The following is a 27612-nucleotide window of genomic DNA, read 5'->3' on the forward strand; positions in this document are numbered from 1 at the left end:
CAGTATATGCCCATTTTATAAATCAAGAAACTGAGGAATATAGAGGTTAAATGACATTCTCAGGGTCATATAGCTAGTGTTTGAGGCCTGATTTGAACTTGGGTTTTCTAGTGCCACCTCATTGCTTGTTATGGAGTAGACTATGTGTCTGGTAGGGGTATGGAGGTTCTGTGGGCAAAGTCATTTGGGTGCTACATAGTTTTCTTGTTAGCTGTATGACCTGGGGCAAGTCATACAACCTCTCTTACCCTCAGTTTCCTCATCTGTAAAAATGGGAATAATAATATCGAGGAGCAAATGAGAAAATACATGTAAAGTGTTTTGAAAGTCTTGAAATAATATACAAATGCTAGCTATTATTGATGAGGATGATGAAGATGATGTTGATGATGATTATGATGATGATAGCCTAGAAAATTTGGTTGACACTTTCTTAATTACTACAGGGCAGTCAGACAAGGGATAGGTGATATAGGGCTAAGTAAAAAAGAAGAGCAGAACCTCTCAAAAGCAGAAGCCAGTTTTTTTGTTTTGTTTTTGTTTTTGTTTTTGTGTTTTGTGAGTGAAATCACAAAAAATAATGCCTTTTATCTTGAGACATTGAAGGTATGTGAATCAAGAAAGACATTCCTGTGACCTACAAGTGCTTATATATTCATGACTGTAGTGATGATCAATTACATCTATAGCAAACTCAATTCTTTTTTTTCCTGATAGAAGAGAAGGGGTAGTAATATAACACTGGACTCAGTGTCAGGAAGACATGTTTTGGACCTGTGCTTTACATGCCTATTAGCTGTGTGACTGTGGGCAGCTCACTTAATCTCTGTTTCTTTCAACTATAAAATGAGAATAATAAAAGTACCTGCCTGAAAGGTTGTAAGAATTTTAGGTGTTTTCCCTAATTGATAAATAGTCAAAGGATATGAACAGGCAGTTCTCAGATGAAGAAATTAAAGCCATCTATAGTCATATGAAAAAAATGCTCTAAATCAGTATTGATTAAAGAAATGCAAATCAAAACAAATCTGAGGCACCACATCATACCTATCAGATGGGCCAACATGATAAAAGAGGAAAATGATAAATGGTGGAGAAGATGTGGGAAAATTGGAACACTAACGTATTGCTGGTGGAGTTGTGAAATGATCCAACCATTTTGGAGAGCAATTTGGAACTATGCCCAAAGGGCTATAAAAATGTTCATACCCTTTGACCCAGTAATAGCACTTCTAGGGCTGTATCTCAAAAAGATCATAAAAACGGGAACAGGACCCACATATACAAAAGTATTTATAGCATCTCTTTTTGTGGCAAAGAACTGGAAATTGAGGGGATGCCCATCAATTGGGGAATGGCTCAACAAGTTGTGGTTTATGAATATAATGGAATACTATTGTTCTACAAGAAATGATGAGCAGGCAGACTTCAGAAAAACCTGGAAAGACTTGAATGGACTGATGCTGAGTGAAGTGAGCAGAACCAGGAGAACATTGTACATAGTAACAACCACATTGTGCTATGACTAACTTTGATAGATCTGGCCCTTCTCAGCAATACAAGGATCTAAGACATCTCCAAAAGTCTCATGATGGACAATGCTATCCACATCCAAAAACAGAATTATGGAGTTTGAATGCAGATTGGAGTATACTATTTGATATTTTTTTCTTCTGTTTTGTTTTGTTTTCTCTTTCTTGTGGTTCCTTTTAATGGTTTTAATTCTTCCTTACAACATGACTAATGTGAAAATTAACAAAAAAAGAATTCTGCATGTCTATGGGACATCCAAGAAGGTTGTCTAATGTCCTAGTTGACCACGAGGTATTCAACATTGGATCTCAGGGAAGAGATGAGGGATCAACATGTAAATTTGGGTGTCATTGATTTCAAAGAGAAGTTAATTGAATGTAGGAGAGGTGACAAGTTTACCAAAAGAGAGGGTACAAAAAAATGGGAAGAAGGTCCAAAACAAAGCCTAGAACACAGCCAAACATTGTGGATGGGACACAGATGATGATTAAACAAAGGAGGACCTAATTCATAAGGTAATTTCTAAATCCTGTGTTCTGGAGGTGTCCTTAGAAAGTCCCAGATGCTTTTATGGTCATACCTTAATGAAATGCAATTTGTATAGAAAATTCAGTACAATACTGAGTACAAGTAATATTCTGATTCAACATACTTTTCATTGTTGTGGACCCAACTGTTTGCACCATCTTTTCTGGTGAGTCTATAAGCCCATACATAGTTCCTGGATTGATCATATTCAGGGACTTCAACTTCTTTGATTGTTTTACTATTCAGATTATTAGTTTGCCTTCTTTGGCATTTCTAATTCATTCTTTTATGATACTTCCTCTAGAAAGTCCTTGTACTTCCTACTTAAACTAGGCTATTTATATGTCAGCCAAAAGACTGCTTGTTGGAGAGTTCTTAGCGACTCTGAATGTTATCTCCAATGAGAAAAGGGTTTGGGGTGGTTTCTAGTGTGTTTTGTGTGATAACCTATGATGTTTTGCATGTAGACAGGTAGCCGCAGACACCAGTTCAAATGATGCCCTCATTCAACTTAAAGAACATAGGTACCGAACAGGCTGGGCAAACACTTACCACCTCGTTTATTGAGTTTGGCATAGCCTGGAGAATAGCTGCTGGACATGGAAGATGAACTGCTGAAGACAACATGGGGCAATGCTGAGACAAGTTGTTCATCACATTTTTCTGAAAAAAAAATCAATAAAATCATGTAATTTGGGGCATTAACCAACGTTTTAAAATTTAATGTATATTACAATGGGAACAGAACAGTAACATCATCATGGAGTGAGATCTCACTTAACTATTGGTTAGATTCTTACTGAGTCAAAAAAAGTATGTCTAAGAATCTGAAAATAAATGAAAATGTTTCTGAGCAACAAGAAAAACAACTATCATAAAGTGTATTGTTTTGTTGGTTGTTGGGCCAAACATCAGAATTCTTTGTTTTGTAATAAGTTCCATTAATTCCTTTCAAAAATTATAGCTGATTCTTGTTATCCTCAACCCATAATTCGAGTCCTTCACAGTATTAATAATAATAACAAGGCAGAAAAAGGAGGAGGAGAAGGGGAAAGAAAAGAAAAGAAGGGGGAGGAGAAGAAGGAAGGGGGGAAGAGAAAGCAGAGGAGAAGGAGAAGGAAAATCATAACAACATTTATATAACACTTACTATATGCCAAGTACTGTGCTAAGTGCTTTACAATTAATACCTCATTTGATCTTCACAAAAACTCTGGGAGATAGGTGCTACTATTGTCCCCATTTTACTTATAAGGAAACTGAGGCATGCAGAGATTAAGTGACTTGTCCAGGGTCACCCAGCTAGTAAGTGTCTGAGGCCAATTTTGGACTTAGGTCTTCTTGACTTAAGGCATGGTAAGCTATCCACTCACCCCAAGTCCCCCAAAAAAATACAAGGAGAAGAAGAAGAAGAAGAAAAAGAAGAAGAAGTAGAAGAAGAAGAAGAAGAAGAAGAAGAAGAAGAAGAAGAAGAAGAAGAAGAAGAAAGAAGAAGAAGAAACAAAGAAAGAAAAATGCCAAATTGATACAGTGATGTCATCTGACTGGTATACAAACTTTTCTCCCTGCTCCAAAGTCTTCCATTGTACTGAGAGGACAGAATGTAGTTCTTTTCTACTGACTAGAATTCTTCACAAAACTGTTACTGATTAATTATCTTTCCTTATCTTGTTTCTACTGAAAATTCTCAGGTTTTGAAAGGTTATTTACAAAAGACATCACTCCTTGTATTCATATAAGAGTGAAACAAAGTTTAGAACCAAAACTTTGGGGTGGTGAAATGAGGGAGATAAGAGAAAAGGGATACTGCTAGCTGAAATATTAAGAAGTTAAAGCTTCCACTGAGACAATGTATAAATAATATCCATCAGAAAAGCATAGTGGTCTGGGAGAATTCAGTAAAAGAAATGGTTAAACTCTACAAACCTCAATAGCTCCTGATCTGTATTACAGAGTAGAATAGAGCTGTTGATATTTATAATAACAACCTTGAATATTCAAGAAAATGTTAAAGTATGTTTTGTATGCCCTGTTTAATCAGGTGGGGAAGTGTAGTACCTTTTAGAAAGATTTCCAAAATGATAGTTAAATAAAATATTTTTATACAAAAAAAAAGTAGGAAGGGACTATTATTATCCCCATTATATAAATGAAGAAACTGATATTGACAGAGATTAAGTGACTTACTAAGGGTCATACAGCTAATTCATAACTCAGATCTTCCTGACTCCAGGTCTGACACCCTTAGCTACTCTGCCATCCACCTGCCAGAACTGTTCTGTAAAATACTTTTTTCTTCCAGGATATAATCACTTAGTATCTCCCACCTACGTAATGTTAAATATGTCATTTTTTTCCCCCAAAGAAAGTATGACATCAGTGCACGTTTATGTATTTGTGCTTTTAAAATTTCACCATTTTTTTCAAATGAAATGGGTAGACAATTTATTCATTTTCCTACTATCCATCTTAATTTTATGTCTTAAACAGAATCTTTTAATATTTAAGAAGTTTGCTGATATTTGATGTACTTCATGAAAGGATTACATAGAAAAGGCCTTGTCTCCCTTAGCCTCTGTTTGTAGGATTTCTCATTGCTAAACTAGTAGGTAAAAGTGAAAATTCAGAGCACATATCAATTGTTTTGCATTAGGAAGGCACTTTTATATATGTAAACAGTGAGGTTGAAATATTTATTTTAACATTATACACCTGAAGAATCCCAGAGTTCAAGGGAAACTTCTACACAGGGTAAAAATTTGCACACCACAGAGCCTGAATGAAAAGGGGAAAAGTTGAGAAAGATTTTCTAATGACCCAGTTAGACTTTTTCTCTGTTGCTGTATAAACCTAAGTAAAAATAGGACTTCAGGATCAATAAAAAAATAATAATAATAAAAAACTTAACATTTATGAAACACTTAAATTTTCTAAAGACCACACATACATACATACATACATGCATACATACATATATACACATATATAATCATATCCAATCCTCTCAACAATCTTATGAGCTAGATGCTATTATTATCCCAGTTTTATAAATGGAAAACTGAAGCTGAGGGGGAGTAAATAACTTGGCCAGGGCCACCCAGATGCTAATTGCCTCAGGCAAGATTAGGACTCAGGTCTTACTGAGTTTATCATTCTCTTGACTAATCATCTAGAAACATAACAGGTAAGCCATGGGATTTACTGGTTCAAATATCCCAAGTCATCTCATCAGCCTTTCAAAACTTCACTCTCCTAACCCATTCTAGAACATAGGATGATAGGATCATGGGCACAGAGCTAAAAGGAGCCCCAGAGGTATATATAGTCAAGCCTCTTCATTTTATTGATGAGGGAAAGATAACCTTTATACAGAAGATCATACCTGAAAAGGGAATGATGTTGTTAAAAGACAGTCATGTTTGGATTGCCATTGCTATTGTTGAATTATTTCAGTCACGTCCAACTCTTAGTGACCCCTTTTGGGGGTTTTCTTGGCAAAGACACTGGAGTGGTTTGCCATTTCCTTCTCTAGTTCTTTTACAAATGAAGAAACTGAGGCAAACAGGATTAAGGGACTTGCCCAGCATCACACAGCTAGTGTATGAGGCCATATTTGAACTCAGGAAAATGTCTTCCTGATTCCAAGACTGTTACTCTATCCATTGTGCCACTCAGCTGTCATGTTCACAGGTACATTCCTACTAAGCAATCAACCAGCATTTATTAAGCATCTTGTATGTGCTGGGCACTTCCTAGATGCTGGAGATAGAAATACAAAAATGAAATAATCATCACCCTTAAGAAATTAGCATTCCATTGGGAAAAATAACTCACAGACATAAGTAGCTACAAAATATACAAAGTATAGTAGGCCACTCATGAAACAAGAATGAGAGAGCAATAGATGCACAGCTTGAGCATTATATTGGTAGTCTCATGCCCTCTTTATCAGCTTCAATATATTCTGTACCTAGTTTGTACATAATTATTTTTTTTTTGTTTCTCTTTCTTTTTTTTTTTTGTTTCAGATTTTCTCCCATTACACTGTCAGCTCTTTGAGAGGAGGGACAATTGTTGGTCTTTCTTTGCATCTCTGAGTGTCTGGGTACATAAGAACCTCATCATCCTGGAAGATCAAATCTGTTCTGATGGTCACATCTCAGCAGCACTCTCTGTCCCTGGGACCATTATGATGGGAGGTCAGAGTGGAGGGATCCTACAGAATTCTCCTTTTAAGAAGGGTCATTTGAATATCTCACATGCCTCCACCCACACCTTATCAGCTTCCTGTTATGTGATGTCTTTCCACGTTAGAATACAAGATCTTTGAAGGCAGAGATTATCTTTTTTTTTCTTACTTGTATAGCACAGTGCTGGAACTGTAGTAAGCATTTAATAAATGTTTATTAACTAATGGACATAGAAGACATAAATAAATGTCTATTGACTGACAAGCAATGTTAAAAGATTATTGGATGGGTCATTCCAGTATACTGGAAAGGTTATTTATAAAGGCATAGACAAGAATTTTACAATATGAGATGTCAGGGATTGCAGTCTGGAATATCCACAATGAAGAAATCATGGATCTATCTGAGTAAATAGCTGCATTTTTTTTTCTTATAAGAGCTATGTGGGATTTGCAAAAGATCCACAATTAATTCCTTCCATGCTGAACGCAATAAAGGTAAAATAGTTGTTGTTTCTGTTGTATGAAATGGCAAAAAATAAAGCCAGTATACAGTGAACTGAAACCATTTTCAAGATAATCTGGACTTCAGAACACAAATATTGTGCAAGCTTGAGTGCTAGAGATACCTTGGAATGAAAGAATATATAATCATTTAGAGATCATACCGGATTCTTAAATTTAAATTAAAAAAATACTTATAATTGTTCCTTGTGTACTGTAGTAAAGTCCAGTCTTGGGGTCAGAACAACCTCAATTCAAGCCCCACCTCTGACACAACATAATTGTGTGATCCTAGGCAAATCACCTAACCTTTCAGCTTTCTAGACAACTTCTTAAGACTATAATTTGTAGGAAAGGATTCCAGCTGAATTGGAAAAAGAGACTTCCTCTTTTGAGAATTCCCAGTATGGTCATGGATGTGGTATCACATATTTAACAATAAACCCTCCAGGGAGAAAATGTATGTATAACACACCTTGCAATTAAAACTACATTATTAATATTTTCAGGCAGCTAGATGGCACCATGTCTGGAGTCAGGAAGACTCATCTTCAGAGTTCAAACCTGACCTCAAACACTTGCCACTTGTGTAACCCTGGGCAAGTCACTTAACCCTATTTGCCTCAGTTCCTTATCCAGAAAATGAGTTGGAAAAGGAAATAGCAAACCACTTCTATATCTTTGCCAAGAAAACTCCAAATGGGGTCACAAAGTGTCAGACACCATTGGAAAATGACCAAACGACAATTAATATTTTCTCTATCATTTTCTCACAGCCAGGCAATCAACAAAACATTAAATCAAGCCCTGCTATGTAGTATCTACCAATTTCTGAGGATAAATGCTCACACTGAAAATTTAACAATTGGCTTTCACAAGTATATTTCAAGTGACTTCAGCACACTTTTTCCTGTAGCAGTGAAATCACAGGTCCCATTAATTCAGCAATGTTGCCTACTGTTACAGTGAGGGTGAATAATTAGAAAATGGGGTTTTCCTGGTAGATCAAATTAATCAGTATTGATTAGAGACCTTCTTGTTGCACTGTGTTGCCAACTCTGGAAGGCATATAATAAATGGCCTCTTGTTCTTAAGGAGGTTATGGTCTAGTTAAGGAAACAAGACACATGAAGCAATTAGAGAATCACAGAAGTCAACCCATCATCTCCAAACAGTTCTAATTCATTCAGACAATTGCCAATTTTCCATTACATTTGTGTTGTACACAATATCTTAGTTCTTTTTTTCTGTAAAATCCAAGTTTTTAAATAACACATTTAATCTATATACTTGCTTTTGAAATCCAAAGAACCAGTCAGTCAGTCATCAGTTAACTTGCTACATCCAAATGTCTGTGAACAATGATAGCTTTTGGGGCAGCTAGGTAGAGCAGTGGATACAGCACTGGCCCTGAAGTCAGGAGGATCTGAGTTCAAATTTGACCTCAGACCAAACACTTGACACTTACTAGCTGTGTGACCCTGGGCAAGTCACTTAACCCCAATTGCCTTAAAAAAAAAAAGAACGATAGCTTTCTTTCAAAGTTTTGTCCCTTACTCTCAAAGTTCAATGAAAGATTAATAATGAAGCCTCCCAAAGATCATGAAAATCTGCTAAAGACAACCCATCAGTTTTTATTTCCTCTCGAATCTCTTCACAAACTGACTTTTTCAATGCCCTTTGTCTCCATACTTGACATGAAATCTAATATATTTAGTATAAAATAAAATAACACTTTTCATCCTTGATGTGTATGGTACATTTTTTATTCAAAAAGTAAGTATTAAAACAATAATAGTAATGATATCTCATTTTAGGTTGCTTTATTCTCTTGAGTGAGCTCTTGCATATATTATCTGATTTGACTCTTGCAGACTAAAAATTATGGAAGATATTTACATATGTCTAAGGTTATTTTACCATCTCTATCCTTGATTCATTTGGGGGCTATATTTATTTAAGACCTATCAACTGCTCTGTCTGTGATCAAAATCAACAAACCCAAGACTGCTAACATCCAGATGGCAATTAATTTTGACAAGGAGAAAAAGACTTCTGCCCTAGGATGCAACTTCAGTCTTGTTCTTTGGCTGACATTTGGATCAATCTGAGTGCACTCTATTAGTACAAACCCAGAGTATCATTTTGTTCCTCCCTGCCCTAGGAGACCACCTTGTACTGGGACCCTTTTATACTTAAAACAAATGGTATCTGCCACACCCCACATCCAACAATTACTCTTACTACCTGATCCTGAAACCAGTCAATTGTGACAGCTTAAGTGTTTTCATGGAATTCCTGAGACGTTTCATAGGCTAATCAATTAGTATTGCCTACTTTGTCATACCTATTTACATACCTTAAGGCTGTGCATAGAAAGCTGTCCCTAATTGGCTGTCCTTTGATACTAGTGGCCCTGACTTGGACCACCAGGTCACTGCCTATTTCATGGGCACCTTTGGAGAAGATGGTAGTCCTCATGATACAGAAAGTACTACAAATCACAAATCACTGGAAGTGTTTTTTTTTTCCTTTTGTTTTGTTTGTTCAATATGCCACAAATTCTGCTTCTATACCTTTAATATTTAGTGGAATAATTTGAGAAAGTCCTTTCAATTCTGAAAGGGTTCCAATTCAGTTGAAAGTGTTGAGTTTGGAAGACTTGACCACTTTCTACACAGAAACTACTGTTTTACAGAAAATATCCATGAAACATAAGAGAATTTTATTCTAGAGATAGCCTTGGCCCAGATTTCTGAAGCTAAGGTTTGGGTTAACTTGCAGACTAAGATCAAAGTAAAAATTTGCATAAATATGTTATTATTACTGACTCTCTCACTTCCATGACTCTGGATATCGCCTATCTACTTAATATCAATAACTGATTGTTCCTATTGCCTAAGTTAGAAGATGTCCCATGACTCCCTCTATCTGAAGCATTAGCCCCATACCTCTTACAGAAATAAAGGTCATGACCAGTCTTATCTTTCTGCTATCTATATCCCAGACTTTAAGATAATTCATATTCCCAGATGCTTCCAACAAAAAACAACAAAAGTTCACATAAATATTAAATGTCATTTTTCTTATGAACACATTATATTCAATCATTCATTTTCATCTTTTCTTTTTTCTCATTTCTGAAATTTACTTCTGGCTTACTCTCTGACATGCTGTTATTGGCTTTAGTAATTCTATTGCTCCAAGGAGTTTGGATTCCTCAAATCTTCATGCTTTGTTCATTATTTTTCTCTTTTCCTTGTAATATCACCACCCTCCAAAATGCAACCATCTGGTTCTAAGAGGTTTTTTATTTTATTTTACTTTTTGTTTTTACTATCTAAAACTAAGAACTATTATGTCTTTTCCTCACTCCTGTCTCTTGGATAAGTTTCTGTCTCTTACAGTACATAGCTTTAACTTGAAGTTATTTAGAATTCCACATGATATCTGTTCTTTTTGTTTAATTATTAAGTTCCTTTGTGATGTCCTCATGCTTGCCACTCACTCACTGCTCCCCCATATCCACTCTGTTGACAGTTCTTATTGATTCTCTCTTCTAAATATTTCTCACATATTCTCCCTTCTTCCTCTGACACAACCATCACTTTGGTGAATGACTTTGCCACTTCAAGCATGGACTATTGCAATAGACTTCTGGTTGGTTTCCCAGAACTGTCTCTCACTATTCCAGTCTGGCCTCCATTCAGTTATAGAATTCATCATCCTAAAGCATAGGTATGACCATGTCACCCTCTTATTTGATAACTCCTGTTGTTCCCGATGACCTTCAGGGTCAACGATAAAATTTTCTATTTGGTTTTTGAAAGCCCTTGGTAATCTGGTCCCGTTCTACCTTGCCAGTTGTTTTACACCCATACTTCCTTTCATATTATTAGTGAATAAGTAAAATTGAATACCTTGATATTCCACACACAAAATACTGCAGCTTCCAACTTTATTCACTTTCTCTGGCTCTTACCCATGCATGGAATTCTCTCCCTCTGCCTCATGGTTTCCCTGGCTTCCTTCAAGTCTCAGTTAAAATTTCACCTCCATAAGAAACTGTTCCTGGTCTGCGTTAAGGGCAATGCCTTCCCTCTGCAAACTACAGTTTTCCTTTACATGTTTCATACATATTCACACACACATATGTGTATATATGTATGCATGTATGAGGGCAAGCATTATTTTCCTCTTCCTTTCTTTGTATCAAGCACAAGGTAAGTAGTTAATAACTGTTTAGTGATGTAACTTGACACTAACCGTCTCATTCATCTCTTTTTTTAAATCATGCCTTATTCCACATTCCAAAAGCTTTTCCTCTTTACTGAAATATTCCTTTCCATCCAGTCTTTCTGCACAGGTAAGCAAACCTGAAGGTTCTGAAAAACTGTCAAGACATTCCTTCATATCACTGACACAAGAAGACAATAAAATGACAAACCATTATGCACAGAACATGCTGAACTTTCCATCTTTCAGTGACAGATGTGTAAGCTGACTTTTATTCTACAGGATTTTTTTTTTTCTTTTCTCATTTAGCACCACTACATACCCAGTTGGTGGGAGCCACATACAACTTGTGTTTTGAATTGCTAATACCAGAATATGCTTAATCAAATTCCTCTACCCCTTTACTTTCTTGTCTTTAATATGTCAATGCATCAATCGTTAAAACATTTATTAAGTACATCTCATATTCCAGGTGTTATACTAAGCCAAAGACATACAAAGCAAAAAAAAAAAAAAAGCAAAAACAAAATAAAGAAATTCTAGTACCTGCCATCAAGGAATTTTCATTACATTTGGGGGAGAAATGTGCACATTTATAATTATGTATAAAATGCAAAGTAATTTTGGGGAGGATGCATTTAGAGATAGGGTAGCCAGGAGGCAGGCACAGTGGATAGAGTACCAGGCCTGGAGGCAGGAAAATTTGAATTCAAATTCAGCCTCAGATACTTACTAGCTGTGTGATATTGACCAAGTCACTTAACCCTGCTGGCCTCAGTTTCCTCATCTACAAAAATGAGCTGAGGAAGGAAATGACAAGCCATTCTTGTTCCTTTGCAAAGAAAACCCCAAATGAGGTCACAAAGAGTCAGACATTACTTAAACTACAGAACAACAAAATAACTGACAGATGAATAAGAAAATGTCTCATGAGTGGTATGACCTTTGAAGGAAACTGGAGATTATTAAAGGAATAATTAAGGAAGGATTGTGTTACAATTATGGGATACAGCTTGTGTAAAGACACAGATGAACAGTGAATCATGTTTGAGGAACAGCAAGAAGGCCAGTTCAACTGGACCAAAAAGGATGTAAAGGGGAATAATGCTTAATTAAGGTGGGACAGAAAGTGGGGTAAGGGGTGTTTTGAAGGGCTTTACATGCAAACAGAGGACTTTGCAGTTGATGAGAGTAAACTGGTGGAGATTATTGAGCTGAGAACTGATGGGGTCAGGCCTCTGCTTTAGGAACATTTCTGTGACAGCTGTATGAAAGATGGATTGGAGATTGAAGAATAAAGGTCACCCCTTAAGGCAGTTACTCCCTCATGTGGTGCACATCCCAAAAGATCCATGCCTTCTCATCCAATGTAGCACTTATTCACATCTTCTTGTATGGAATCTACAGGAACATTTTCTTTTACATATTTTTCCCATTCCAAATGTATTCCCCAAGATATCTCAATTTTCATTTCTATACATTTTTTTCTTTCTATTCTTATTCATTGTGCTTTGTCTTTATTGATTCTCATTCTAGACTATCTGTTGCACTTTGAAAATCCCATCTGCCCCCTGTTACTTCTGGCTATGTCAAGGGAATGTATCCATATGTTTTAATTAGGGTCATCTTGAGTTGTACATCAGAGGTCTAAGAGGATCAGTATCATCAGTAATAATGCAGGACATATAATAAAACAAGTTAAAAGATAGTCTACTCATGATATTTTTAACACTTACATACTGAATTTATGTATTTAAAAGAGAAAACAAGTTATATGTAATAGGGATTCACAGTTTTACAGTTGCCCCTTCTATCTGTGCAAAGAAACCTTCATTTCATTTGGTCTTTAAGTTGGAATAAAAAATTAAATTAAAAAATAGAGGTGCCTGTCCATAATATGCATAGCAGGAGTCCATTTCTATTAGCCTCCATTCAGCTCTTCGTAAGAGAATGACATTTAGAGGAAATTCAAATAGTGTAGAGAAAAAAAAGCAATGATGTAAAAGATATTTGGGTACCTGAATGGGAGAGGAAGGGTTAGAAAGTAATTCAACTGGACAGGGAAACCCTATTCAACAAGCAGTGGAAATTAATGAGATAAAACAATGTAAGTTTCACAAAAAAAATGGGACCAAAGTGTACCATTTTTCCTCTCATTGATTTTTGCTCTTTGCTGGGTCATGTTCACCTGTGCATTTGAGGTGGGTTCATTCACTTTTTCATTCTTTTTCTGGTCCATAAGACATGGGGTCTGTTGCAACGGACTCTAAAATAAGAGAGTATAATAAGGACTGGGATGTGATATAATAAAGCTTGGATTTGGGCTTTGACTGCCACTAGATTTATAGGTGATGCCAGGCAAGTTTCTCAACATTGGTTTTCTTTTCTATAAGTGGGGATTAGTAGAGACATAGATCTTAGAACTGGAATTTATATAAAAAAAATTATCTGGTCCCTCCCACTGCCTACCATCCCCATTTTGAAGATGGAGCCTTGAGGAGCCATATATATTTTTACTACTCAACTACATGAATTCAAATCCAACCTCAGAAAGTAACAAACTGTGTGACCCTGGGCAAGTCATTTAATCCTATTTGCCTTAGTTCCTCATCAGTAAAATGAGCTGGAGAAGGAAAATACAAACCACTCTAATATCTCTGCCAAGAAAACCCCTTATGTGGTCATGGAAAGTCAGACTACTGAAACTACTGAAAAATAACAAATATATTACCACTATCTACATAATCTCAAAGGTTTTAATTTATACCGATGGAAAAATTCCTCATGTTAGTGAGACTCTGGGTTTCTTCAAATCCCACTGAAACAATTAACTGCAGAGATGCCCCTGAAATAATCAATGAATTAGTCATTTAACAAATGTGTATTGAGACTCTTTAACTCGTTAAAACTGTTTCAAAATACCATCCCAGTAATTTCTCCAAAAGAACAAGACAAACAATATTCATTTTCATTACATACTAAGTTATATTTACTTGTGGTTTTTTTGTTTTGTATTGACAGGCTAAAAGAATGAAACAACTTTACATTGTCTTCCTCCTCCCCCTTCTTTTTTGAATGTCAGAAATCATCTCCTTTCTGGAACATTTCTTTGAAATATCAGTGAGCTTCTTTCAGAGCTATATTGTTTCATATCAATGATGAAAATCTCCAAATCCAACTTCTTTATCTTCAATTTATGCCTACTAGTCTATTGTGATACAGAATTCAAGGTCTCCTTGGGATTAAAAAGTCAGACTTGATTAGTCATGCAAACTCTGAGTGTTTCATTTAGAGAAAGTGGTTTTGAAGTGATCTTCAAAGATATTCCTTTTGTCCCTGTCATATTTTCTAGGGCAGTCTTATATAGATCTTTCCTTTATTCTTTAGAAAAATGTAATGAAAGATATACAATTAAAGGAGCAGTTGTGTTAAATAATCTTTCCCCTATTCCCCTTTGGTCACTCTGGGTTTTCAGAATTTTTTTTTTTCTTATTAGGATTTTGTTGACTTTAGAAAATATGAAAATAGAGTGGCTTGGATTTCAGACTCCTTTTTTTAAAGGATCATTGTGAACCAAAAAGGAAACTGACTTATCTACATATATCAATGGTAAATTATTTTAGGATTTGTATTTCAATGCTGCTGGGCATTAAGCATCTGTAAGATATTTCTAACAGAAGGTGTAACAGATGAATACATTTTAAACGTTGTCCTCAAACAGAAGAGATTAACAAAGAAATATATTTTTGGCTTTTTGACCAGAAGAAAAGGTTAAACATGTTTCCCATCCCCCTCTCAGCTGAGTCTATAATTTTCAAGGGAAAACTTAGAAAAACGAAATACTGGAAGTGAATTTTATACCCTTTAGGAGACTTTGTAAAGTTTTCCAAAACATTTTTCAAAGTGCTCTCTGGACAGGAAAAAAAATACGGTTGGGAAATATGATCTAAATTCTAGATGAGAAAGAAGTGGAAATCAGTGAATATGAAGTTGTAATGTATAAATCAATTAAAAAACTGGAAAAACTTACATGAACAGATTCAGAGTAAAGTGAGCAGAACCAGGAGAACAATGCACACAGTAATATCAATATGATATGATGATCAACTGTGAATGACAGCTATTCTCAGCAATACAATGATCCAAGATAATTCCAAAGGACTCATGATGAAAAATGCTATGCACTTCCAGAGAAAGAACTGATAAAGTCTGAATGCAGATTGAAGCATTCTATTTTTCATTTTCTTTATTTTTAGGGTGCTTTGCCTCTTTTCTTTCAAAACCAATGTGGAAATATGTTTTGCATGATTGACCATGTATAGGCTAAATCAAGTTTCTTGCCATCTTAGGGAAGGGGGAGTGGAGGGCAGAAGGGAGAGAATTTGGAGCTCCATTCATTTTTTTAAAGAGTGTTAAAAAATTGTTTTATATGTGATTGGAAAAATAAAATAGTATTCAAAAAATCAATTCTAAAGTATTTCTCTAAGAAGATACCACTATTAAGTACAGATTAATAAATCAATCATTTTGAAGACTAACGAGGTCATTCTGGTATATAAGAATACATGTGAGTTTTTGTCTCTGATCAGATACAAAATGACCATTGACTAAATTTTGTTCCCTTGGGATATTTCTCAACTTCCTACAGAAAGGGTGGATTTCCTCATTAAAAGTCAGTATGATAAAAAAGGAAAGAAAAAGAAAAAAAGTCAATATGAATGGTAAACTAGAAACTAGGTAAATAGTGATGTTACTTATGTAAATAGTAAAGTTAGGAGAAGAATCAAATTTAAAGAAAAAATATAATATTGTGTTTGGATATACTAAATTTGAGGAGCTGGTGGAATATGTAGATGGAAAGCACATTGTAAGCAGTTGCAAATCTAGGACTGGAGCTCAGAAAAGAATCTAGTACTTAGATATATTTGAGAGTCAACTGCATAATGACAGTAATTGAAACCATATTTATGAGAATGAATGAGACTACCAAGAGAGAAATCATGGGGATGAAAGTTAAAGTGGGCCAAAGAGAAAAATCTCAGCAATTATTGACCTCAGAAGACAGGCAGCACCTCAGCAAAGGAAATCAAAAAAGAATGGTTAGAAAGGAAAAGGTTAAATAGGAGAAAGAGACTTAGAACTGAGTGAAAAAATATCCAGTAGGCAATACTATTCAATAGTATCATAGCCTGAAGATAGGCAAAAGAAAATGAAGAATGAAAAAGACAATTGGACTTGGTGTTCAGGAGGTCACTGGTGACCTTAAAGACAATAATTTCTGTAGAATAGTACAGTGGTCAAGGCAGAAACCATATTCCAAGAGTTACAGAGTGCCTTAGTGGTAATTAGGTGGAGGCAAGTGTTGGAAATAACCTTTTGAGTTTAACAATGAGTGAGACCAGAGAATTGTAGGACAATATAATTGAGATGCAGTTGTAGCAAGGGCACAGTAATTTGTAGGAAGTAGACACAAATATTTAATGAGTTGACAAATATGTGAATCATATTCACAGTTATACAGCACAATGGGAAGGTTATAGTCATGGTATAATGGATAGATAAGGAAAATCCCACTGAACAAATCCTGGATTGGAGCTATGGACTCCAGCATACATTCTGCCACTAACTAGGCATAATCCAAGAAAATAAATTAGCCTTTGGGCCTCAGTTTCCTCTTTTCTAAAATGGTAACATTAATTCTTATTTTATTTTCAAGGATTGTTAAATATTAAACTTTTCCATCATTTTCTTTGGCTATCTGTCACACCTAGAATACTTTCCCTCCTTCTCTGCAGCTACTAGCTTCCTTTGGTTGGTTTGTTGGCCGTTGTGCTTCATCCTCGAAGAGGACCAAAATAACATGACTATGTTGGAGTCAAGTTACAGTGTGTCCAACTATGGCCTATCAAACCAATATGAGCTTGGAATGCTCTACCATGGGTCAAGCTCAATTAGTGAACATTTAGGATGGATTCTATTTCTTTTGTGCTACTTCAATTCTGCTTTGCTTTATAAAGCATAGTGATGAGGGCATGCCATGCTGGATGGTCTTGTGCCAGTGTCTCTCATGTCATGCAATCAATTCTGAATCTTGAGAGTGTGCTTGTATTGCTTCTTCTGACCTCCAAGTGAGTACTTTCCTTGTGTGAGTTCTTCATAAAGTAGTCTTTTTGGCAAATGTACATTCAAACAGTGTGGTCAGCCCATTGGAGTTGCATTCTCTGCAGTAGTGTTTCAATGCTTGGCAGTTTAGTTTGAGAAAGGACCTCAGATGGGCTAAACTGGGTTTAGGGTAACCAATGGACCTCAAACCCATTGGTGACTTAGAGGGATGTCTACCCAAACATGTGAGGACTTCCTCCCAGGTGGAACTGGCAGATGAGAACAATTTGTTCCAACATCCATGAAGGTGGCTGAAGCAGGCACTGTGGAGTGCTTAGAATTTGGTCAGACATCAATTATTCTGGGCCATCGCTAGTCAAATTGACATTTGAACTGCCTGGACTTTTGATGATTCTGGAAAAGAGAGTGAGGTTGATGATTTCACACAACTCTGCCCTACTTAAATCCAATTCATGCATAAGTCAAGACATCACTTATATCATGATGTCTTCTGTCCTCTTCAAAATGAAGAACAACAATTATGAAAGGAGTAAAAAGAACCTCCAGTATGTGGGTTGGATCCCTTACAGAAGGCTTTTGGAATCATGTGGATAAGAATTACATAGGATGTAGAGACAGAGATCATAAAAGCATAGGATCATAGGTTTTGAACTGGAAGGGACATTTGAGTCCTCCTTTAGTCCAGCCCCTTCATTTTACGAATGAGAAGACTGAGATTGAGAGTGATAAAATTAAGTGTCAAAAATCACCGAAGTACATTTCAAAGATGGGACCAGCTGCTCTATGCATTCATGAAGGAGGTGTAGAAATCTGGGATTTGACAGATTCATTGGAGAATTGTGGTATCAGATTTTCTCAAATGAATATGCAAAATGTGAAGAAAAAAGTATTTTCATTTGCAAGTGTTTTTAAGCTTTTGTTCCACTTCCTTCCTTGATTTTCAAATACCATCTATTGAAAAGTAACATTGTGAGTTACTTTTTATTTTCACGTTAGAAAAAATAACTCTGCTTTAAGAACACTATAAATAAAATATTCCTTCTCCTCCTTTTCTTTCTTCTTTTTCCTTCTTTCTTTTTTTCCCTTCTCCACACCCCCCTCCCTTTTTGAAATATAGCAAACTATGGAGGCAAATGTCCCATTACCTTCCTACTTTTTTAACCTCTTTCCAGGCTCTAAGCACTTATCCTGCATTTTATGAATTAGCATGAATAATAGTTAATGACAATGTAATAATATCACTAGTAATGGCATCAAGTCCTACTACTTGAAACACAGTCAGCTTTTAAAAGTAGTTTGCAACCATTTGCTCTGCTAATATTTTGTCCTGCTTCCATACCTTGGCTAGTAGTTCACTGTCTGGTTTTCCCATCATAGTTTTTCCTTTTCATATGACACATTTATTCTAAGGCTTATGAATTACAGACTACAAGTGCTCACATTAAAACACTCTGCACTTGAGAATTTTGATAGGGAAGCTGTGTTAGGCTTCTGCAAACACTTTATTCTGTCAGTTTCTGATAGACAGAGGTAAATTGTGGCTGGATTCAAAATAGCCAATAGTACAGCTCCTTGTAAGCCTTTAACTTAGGAAAGAGTCCTGAAAGAATAAGGTGCCACACTTCCCAGAGAAACAGTTTTAAAATAACTGATCCTTTTCATTTTTTTCATTATTAAAATAGCTCCTTGAATTTTAAAACATGTAACCTCTCATGTTTATCAATGTAAAGAAAACATGAGAATATGGATAGTACAACAGCCAATATCAATGTCTCTTAAACTGGCCAGCACTTGCTGCCCAGCAATCTTATTCAAGAAATGTGTTATGTTGTGATACAGACAACTGGATAGTATAGCAGACCTAGAGCCCTAGACCTGGAATCAAGAAGACACAAGTTCAAATCCAGCTGCAGCCTCTAACTGTATAAACCTGGGCAAGTCACCTAAATACTGTCTGCCTCAGTATTCCTACTTGTAAAATGGAGATGATAGTAGTATCTTCCTCCTAGGGCTGTTGTGAGGAGCGATTGAGATAATACATAAAGTCCTTTGTAAATCTCCAAGTGATATAAAATGCTAGCTATTATTATATAATCCTACATGCAATCATTTTATTAGGCTAACTGCTGGGGACCATAGGCTCTCAAGATGGACCAGAGGATAGGGCACTGACCTGAATTCAGATATGGCCTCATACACTAGCTATGTAACTTTGGACAAGTCACTGAAAGTCTGCTTGCTTCAATTTCCTCATTTGTAAAATGGAAATAATAATAGCACCAACTTCACAGGGTTGTTGTGAGGATCACAAATGTTGTGAGGATTACTATAAAAAGCCTACTACAGTGCCTGAAACATAGTAAGCACAATTTAAATGTTAGCCATTATGATTAATACAAAGTGCTTTAGTAGGTAAAAGTAAAATAAATAAATAAAACAAAACAAAACAAATTTCCAACCAGAGAAACCAGAGAAGCAGGGAAGGTAATATTTGATCTAGAGGTTTGACAAATGAGTAGGTTTTCATTAAGTAGGTAGAAAGGAAGAAATCATTCCAGAGTTAGGTAGCAGTCAACACAAAGGCACCAAGGCAGAGGTGAAGAGAATATATTCAATTTGCCTAGAGTGCAGAGAATGTAAGAGGGCTTTGCAGATGTACATGCCATGTTTCCTGCCCTAAAGCGGTTTATGATCTTGTAACAAAATGTTTTATTTTGTGTATTTTCTCCCTAGATTCAGATTTGGTTCTGTGGCTACATTTATGAATTTTTTTCTTATTCTTAAAAATATTATTAGGTATATAAAATTAGTCAGAAGATATCAGTTCTAGACATGACTCTATCACTTAGAAACATGATAATTGGTGATCTGAAGCAAATCACTTCGCTTCTCTGGGACTCAGTTTCTTCATCTATAAAGTGGGGACAAAACTATGCAACTATCTCCAAGTGTGTGATGAGTATTAACCAAAAATCACAAACTCCTTAAAGCATATGTAGAAACCGAATTTATTATTAGAGAAATGAACTTGCATGTGGAACTCCTTATACCAAGTAAGAAGGAGTCCAGTGATATGGGGAAAACTTGAGTATTTCAGTTACTGAGAAAAGGGGAAGTCTTAGGGGAGGGGAAAAGGACTAATCAATCTCATGCCTGAGAGAGATAAGGGCAAAGGCATCTCCCCAAGGGAAGGGGTGGAGAGCAAGGCTGAGCTCATTCTTTTTACTCTGTGGGAAATGCTAGCCCATGAAGACTGGATGGTCTGCTTATCTACCAAGGACCCAGGAGCACCAACAGTTTGTCAGTCTGGACAGACTGGACAGGGCCAGGCTTGCCTTCAAGGGCACTGAGAGTTTAACAGTTCAGCTGCAAAAGATCACTGTTAAGTTAGTTCAGGGGGGAATTCATCTCTGGAAAACAGGGCAACTCAAGAAAACAATTTCAGGTGTACCCTTCACATGAGGATCAAGTGAAATAATTCTAAATTAACATATAATTTAGAAAATTTTAAATATTTCATACCCCCCTCAAAAAAGACTCATTAACTAGAAACATTTTTTTAGTAGTCTGCAAAATGAGCCTCTTTTTTTTCCTGCCTCTTTTGGGGCCTTCAACCAGAAAATCAACACTGGTTTTTTAAGTTCCAAAAACAAATTTAAAAAGTGAATTTAATTCATCAGCAAGATAGAAGTTAGGCCCTATTCCAATAATTTAAATTCAATTTAATAAGCATTTCTTAAGCAGGTAGTATGTGTCAAGCACTATGCTACTAACGGGGTATGCCAAAACAAAAAGTGAAAATAGTCCCTGCCCTGAAGTAGTTTACATTTTACTGAAAAATTTCCTTTCGATACCTGCCTGAAATTTTTATTTCTCTTCTATTCAGATAAATGCTCACCTGTTCCTTTTCTATTCCTATGCTATTTCTAAAATTGTACCATCATAAGGAAAGTCAAATTATATTATTGGATCCTGGCAGAACACAACCATGTGAAACAATGGCAGAAATAACCATGACAATTTCCTATGAAGAAAGACACAATATTTTTTAGCTTTAAGAAATCAGTTTACATTATAAAGTCAGAAAAAAATAACAAAATTCATTTGGAAGAACAAATATCAAGAATGTCAAGAGAATCAATGAAAAAAAGTGAAAGAAGGCAGGCTAGCAGTACCAGATTTCAAACTATTTTACAAAGTAATAATCATCAAAACAATTTAATACTGCCTAAGAAACAGAGTGGTGGATCAGTGTAATAAATTAGGTACACAATACATAGTAGTAAATGACAACAATTATCTAGTATTTGGTAAATCCAAATATCCAAACTTTTGGCCTAAGAACTTACCATTTGACAAAAATTGCTGAGAAAACTTGAAAGCAGTTTGCAGAAACTATGCATAGACCATATCTTATAATGTATATCAAAATTAGGTCAAAAAGGGTAAATGATTTAGACATAAAGATGATGATATCATAAGTAAATTAGGGCACCATGGGAAAAAATACCTGTCAGATCTATGGATAAGTGAAGAGTTTATGACCAAGTAAGAGATAAGATCATGGGAAGTAAAGTAAGTAATTTTAAGTACATAAAATTAGAAAGCTTTTGCACAACCATTACTAATGCAGCCAAAATTAGAAGGAAAATAGGAAACTGGGATAATTTTTTTTAGCAAATTTCACTCATAAAGGCCTCATTTATCAAATATACATGCAATTGAGCCAAATTTATTTAAAAAATTATAAAAAAATAATTCCCCAGTTAATAAATGGCCAAATGATATAAAGAGGCAGATTTAAGAAGAAGAAATCAAAGAAATCAAAATTTTTTCACATTAAAAAATACTTTAAACTACTATTAGAGAAATGCAAATTAAAACAGATTGGCTAACATGACTGAAAAGGAAAAGGACAAATGCTGGAATGGATGTGAAAAAAATGGGAAACTGATTCACTGTTGGTGAAGTTGTGAACTGGTGCAACTATTCTGGAGAATAATTTGGAACTATGCCTAAAGGGCTATAAAATAATGCACTCTTTGATCCAGCAATATATATATATAAGACATTTAAGAACTGAGGCAAAGTTAAGTGAGCAGAATCAAGAAAACATTGTAAGAATGATCAAGTATGAAAGACTTAACTACTCTGATCAAGACAATGATCCAAGATAGTTCCAAAGGACCCAGAATTAAAAGCATCATTCACCTCCAAAGAGAGAACTGATTACCTCTGAGTATAGATTACAACATATTTTTTTTTACTTTCTTCTTTTCATTCTTGCTCTCTCTTTATTTTTTTTTTTTTGCAATGTGGCTAATATGGAAATATGCTTTATATGATTTTATATGTTTAATTTATATATATATATACACATACACATATATATGTATGTATATATATAGCACTATCTCTATGTATACATATATTATACACACACACACACACATATATATATATATCTTTCTCAAGGTATAGAGGAAGGGCAGGGGGGAGTGAGAGAATTTGGAATTCATTCTTTTTTTTAATGAACGGTAAAAATAAATAAAAGAATTCCATTTATAGGATGAGTCTACATTTTGTTCATTTTTTTCATACTCTTAACAAATTTCCCTAAGTTGCTTTCAAGCCCCCCCCAAAAAAATATAAATAATTAAAGATTGGTGCTGTGACTTTATGTCATGTCATAGCTTCAAGTTTACCATTCAGCATATCCGAATATGCAAGTTTGCACATTTCTTTAAGATGTATTTTGTTGCTGGCTTATGTGAAATATAATATAGTAATGATCTTGGTAAGTTATCCTCAAAGTGACACAGCACTTTGCAATATAAGGTATGCCTATAACTTATTTATTCATGTTAGAGAAGAGGTAGGTTATAGAAGACTAGTAGTTTTTTTTACTTTTCTATTCCCTTCTAAGGGCTAATTCATGACTATAATAATTCATCTTTCAGAGGCAAAATCATTAATCTGAGAAAGATTCCTCCACCCCTCTGGATCTGTTAACAATCAAGCAATCATTCTACAAATGTTTATTAAGTGCTTACTATATGTCAAGTACTGTACTCAATTCTGTGCTTACAAACAAAGAGAATAAAAAAGCTTCTGCCCTTAACAAGCTTGCATTCTAATAGGGAAGAAAACACATATGTAAATAGCCACAAGATACACACAGAGTGGGAGGACAGTAACCATAGAAAGGCAGTATTTATTTATCTGTAAAAATGTTGGATCCCTCTCAAGAGAATTCATTCATTGAAGCATAGGTTCATTTTTTTTTTCAACAAACATTAGAGCAAACTCTTAAGTTGAACTTAGGAAAATCAGGGTAATAATTCCATCTTAGACACTCAGTAGCTGTGTGGCCTTGGTCAAAATATTTAACTTTTATTACCTCAATTTCCTCATCTATAAAATGGAAATAATAACAATACCTATTTCATAGGGCTGTGGTGAAAATTAAATGAAACAATATATGAAAAATGCTTTACTAAAACACTGTGAATCTGTTGTTGCCATGTCAATTGACAGTCAGAACAGCAATTCTTATTTATTTATTTTCTTGTTTATATGTGTATATATTCACTCACTCCTTTATTATTTTGACTCAAAAGTAACATGGAGAAACTTATTAGGAGCATGAAGGCATGTGAACAAAATGTAGAATCTGACTGTAAACTGTTTCTTAAAGTACACAAATATTGTGGCTCTATTTATAGGAAATTGTCGGTTAGAGATGTTTCTACTTCTGAGGAGATACTATTTCCCTAGGAAGTCTCAAATACCTTGCTAGGAACTGAGGACACAGAAGAAGGAAACAGTTTACATTCTTCTAGTGGTTTAGGGAGAGGGAGGAGGGACTGGTAGAAATATAAAATACATGCAAAAATTACAAAGTAATTTTGGAAAGGGGTAGTTAGAAACTTTGAGGATCAGAATAGGCCTCATACAGGAAGCTGAACCTTGAAACTAGGAGATTCAATTTGTCAAAAAGCATTTATTCAAGCACCTGCTATGTGCTAGCCAGGCACTGAGTTAAATATTGGGGCTATGAAGAAAGGTAAAAGACATTTTTTGTTCTCACAGAGCTTACAGTACAGTCTAGTAAGGACCTTACATTCTCATGTGAAGCTTATGGTCCAATGAGAGATTCGCAGTCTAATTCTAAAAGTCTCAATTGCAGAAGATGTTTTTCATTTTTAAAAGAAAAAAAAATCTCCAGTAGCTTGAATGTACTGAAGTGGGTGCTCCAGAAATCCTCTGCTGAAGAAAATGAACAAATGAATGAATGAATCTCTATGGGTGCTTGCAAACACCAAGAACAGAGGCCCTGAATGGTGACAAATTGATTTTAGAAGAAATGTATTATATATCATTGTTAAGGTTTAGGGGTGCTGGGACCCCGAAATCACAACAACCGAGTACTGCCCAAATGAATTCACCTAAGCCTTCTTTCAGCCAAAGACAAGGTTTATTAGAACATTTTCCATATTGGTCAGACTCCTAAGGAATCCGAACATTACTGAGCTATTGGCTAGACTTTAAGAATCTGAGCACCTTAATGGAGACAAGATGAACCTTATATACAGAAAGACTGTGGGAGGAATCTAGGAGTGGCCAAGGAGTTTGGGGTGGAAATCGGGATGGGAGTGGCCATCAAGCTGAGGTGAACAGCTGGGACCTGGACCATGTGGCCAAGGAAGAATGAAGTCTAGATAGGATTAAGGGTGGGAAGTGGCTGAAGGCCATGTGGAGGTAATAGACAATGGAGGGCTAGATAACAGAATTGGGAGATTGAGCATAGATGATAATGAAAGGCCAGTTGATAGAATTATAGCCTCAGGCAAACACCTGAGATTTGGCCATGTGGGAAAGTCCAGAGTTTTTCCTTTTTGGGGTCCAGATACCATCCTCCTCATCCTCATGGAAAAACAATGATGAATCAAAAAGACCTAGGTGTAAATCCAATCTCTGATGATTCCTCACAACAGATCAAAAATGAAAGTTAAGTTAACAACAATAGTAAATAAAAGAAGGCTGCTTTGTCTTTGGAGAGGAACTAAATTCCATATTTTACAGGCATCTGGACCAGACCCTCTTCACTCTTCAATTCCTTCTGGTCTTCTCCTCCAAACATGTACAGAACCCTAGAGAAAGTGCTCAGCAGTAAAGGTGTAGTGAAAATAGTGCTAAACTTGTAATGAGTGGAGACCCAGGTTTAAATCGAGATCTCAATACTTGCCAGCTGTGAGAAAGTATTAGGCATCTAATTAGGCATTTCTAAGCCTCTTCCCTAAACTAAACGAAAGGGATAGTTACATCTGGAATTTCCTTTCTCACAGCTTTCTTCTAATTTCAGTGAAAATACCACTTAAGTTCAAGAAGTCTTTCCCAGGCCCACTTAATTTGAATGTCTTTGTTCTCCAATTCATCCTGCTTACATCTTACTTGTACATAGTTGTTTCCATTTTGTCTCTCTAATTACATCTTGAGCATCTTGAGTGCAAGGAAGATTTTTTTTTATTTTCTTTGTGTCCCCTGGCAGATAGTAAGCACCTAATAAATGCTTGCTGAATTGACTCATTGGGTAGTTGTGAAAATCAAATTAAATAACATATGTAAAATTCTGTACAAGCCTTAAGGTGTTTATAATAATGTCAGCCACCAACATTACACAAAGTCAGAGTTCCTTTGGGTGTCATTTTTTTTTCCTTTTTTGGCATTCCCAATACTAATCACAGTTCATGGTATACAGTAATAAAATACTTTTTGATTGACTGACAGAAAAGCAGAACTGTGCCTGAAGAATCTCCCTTAATAGAGCTGAAAAGAATGTTTTTGCAATGAAAATGGAGGCTTTTAGTTAAAAAAAGAAAAGAAAGAAAAGAAGAAAGAAAGAAAGGAAGGAAGAAAGGAAGGAAGGAAGGAAGGAAGAAAGAAAGAAAGAAAGAAAGAAAGAAAGAAAGAAAGAAAGAAAGAAACAAGTAGGGCTATTAGTTTGGGTATCATGGCAATGCTTTTCAGGAAGGACTATGTATGTAGATTTGTTCCCTGGCAAACATCTGTTCATCATAGTTCAGATCCATGCTTTAGGGAACTTGTTTCTTTCATTGAACTGGAAATGAAGAAAATGCTGCAGTCAACTGGAGGTTTCAACATGTCTCTGAGAAAGATTATTAAGTATATTTCTTAAGCCTTGAGAAGCGCAGTGAATGAACTTTGACAAACTGAAATCAGAGAATCATTAAACTTCAGAGTTAAAAATGTATCTTAGAAAGCATCCAAGCCAAATCATATTTTAAAATTGAGAAACTGAGGCATATAGAAAGTAAATGACTTGGCTAAAATCAGTTATTTAAATACACACATACATATTATCTAAAAACATTAGGATAGCTTAAAACATTCAAACAGGAGTTGTTTGCTATGGTAGAAGCAAAAAAAAATCTTTTTCAAAATGAGCAAATATGTACTCAATATCTACTTTTGTCAGAGAATTTTGAAACAATTCAGACTTTTTAAAATTTTCATTCTCAATAATAGTTCTAGGCAAAATAATTAAATTTCTTTGTACTATTAAACTTCCTTTAGACAATTTTGTCTCAACAATTCACATGTTCTTTTCTATTATTATCAATATTAATATTATTGAACTTTGGTAGATTTTTTTCAAATAGGATGCATAGGGGATGTTTTACTTGTCAAATCTACTAAGAAATATGCTTTTTTTAAAATGAATGAATAAAAGCATTTAATTTTATCCCATTTGGGGGTTTATCAGTGCTGTTAGCATGTCACAGAGAATGGAAGTTATTTTAAGCTCTTTATCACTGCTTAAATACTAAACATTTCATTGAAAAATAATAGTATTTGTTATTTTTTTAAATGGTACTATGATCCAGAATGCCATATAGGTAACTTCTAAGATGTAGCCATAAGGAAAAAAAGTACAGCATCCCTATTGCTTCCTTGTTTGGTCCATCTCCCATAGTCAGCAGACAAAGATACTATATGCAGATTCCTCTGGGAAACTACCCATAATTCATTCCATTTTATATTTTCCTTGAAAATTTATAGACTTATCCAACCCAGTTCTACAATATCCATTTCAGTCAGCCAATCAACTAGAATTTATAATGTTTTTACTGAGTTCCAAGGACTGTGCTAAATAACAGGAATACAAAGAAAGGCATAAATAACAATTACAATTACAACTACAACAACAAAATAATACCCACCCAAATCCCCCCCCCAAAAAAAGAAAACATGTTCTGATACTTTGTAGAATGTGGACGATGTTCAGAAATATATGGAAATTTAAGGCATGGAGAACAATTTGGAGGCTATTGAAATTACTAAGATAATAGGTAAAGATAGATAGATGAACTAAGGGAGTAGCTGGGTGATCATATTTTCACCCAAGTGTGACTTGAACTAAATCTGTCCCTCTCTCTCTCTCTCTCTCTCTCTCTCTCTCTCTCTCTCTCTCTCTC

General features: G+C 35.3%; 1 protein-coding gene across 1 annotated transcript in view; it reads right to left on the reverse strand.

The window, feature by feature from the left end:
• CNTNAP2 (contactin associated protein like 2) overlaps window positions 1-27612 on the reverse strand; it is a 2649987-nt gene that overhangs the window by 1931251 nt on the left and 691124 nt on the right. The window contains exon 2 of the mRNA XM_027856858.1: window positions 2614-2724. Coding sequence (XP_027712659.1) covers window positions 2614-2724 — 111 coding nt within the window. The remainder of the gene's footprint in view (window positions 1-2613; window positions 2725-27612) is intronic.

This window comes from Vombatus ursinus, unplaced genomic scaffold, assembly GCF_900497805.2.
Source record: "Vombatus ursinus unplaced genomic scaffold, bare-nosed wombat genome assembly UNPS02011649.1, whole genome shotgun sequence".
Lineage (NCBI taxonomy): Eukaryota > Metazoa > Chordata > Mammalia > Diprotodontia > Vombatidae > Vombatus > Vombatus ursinus.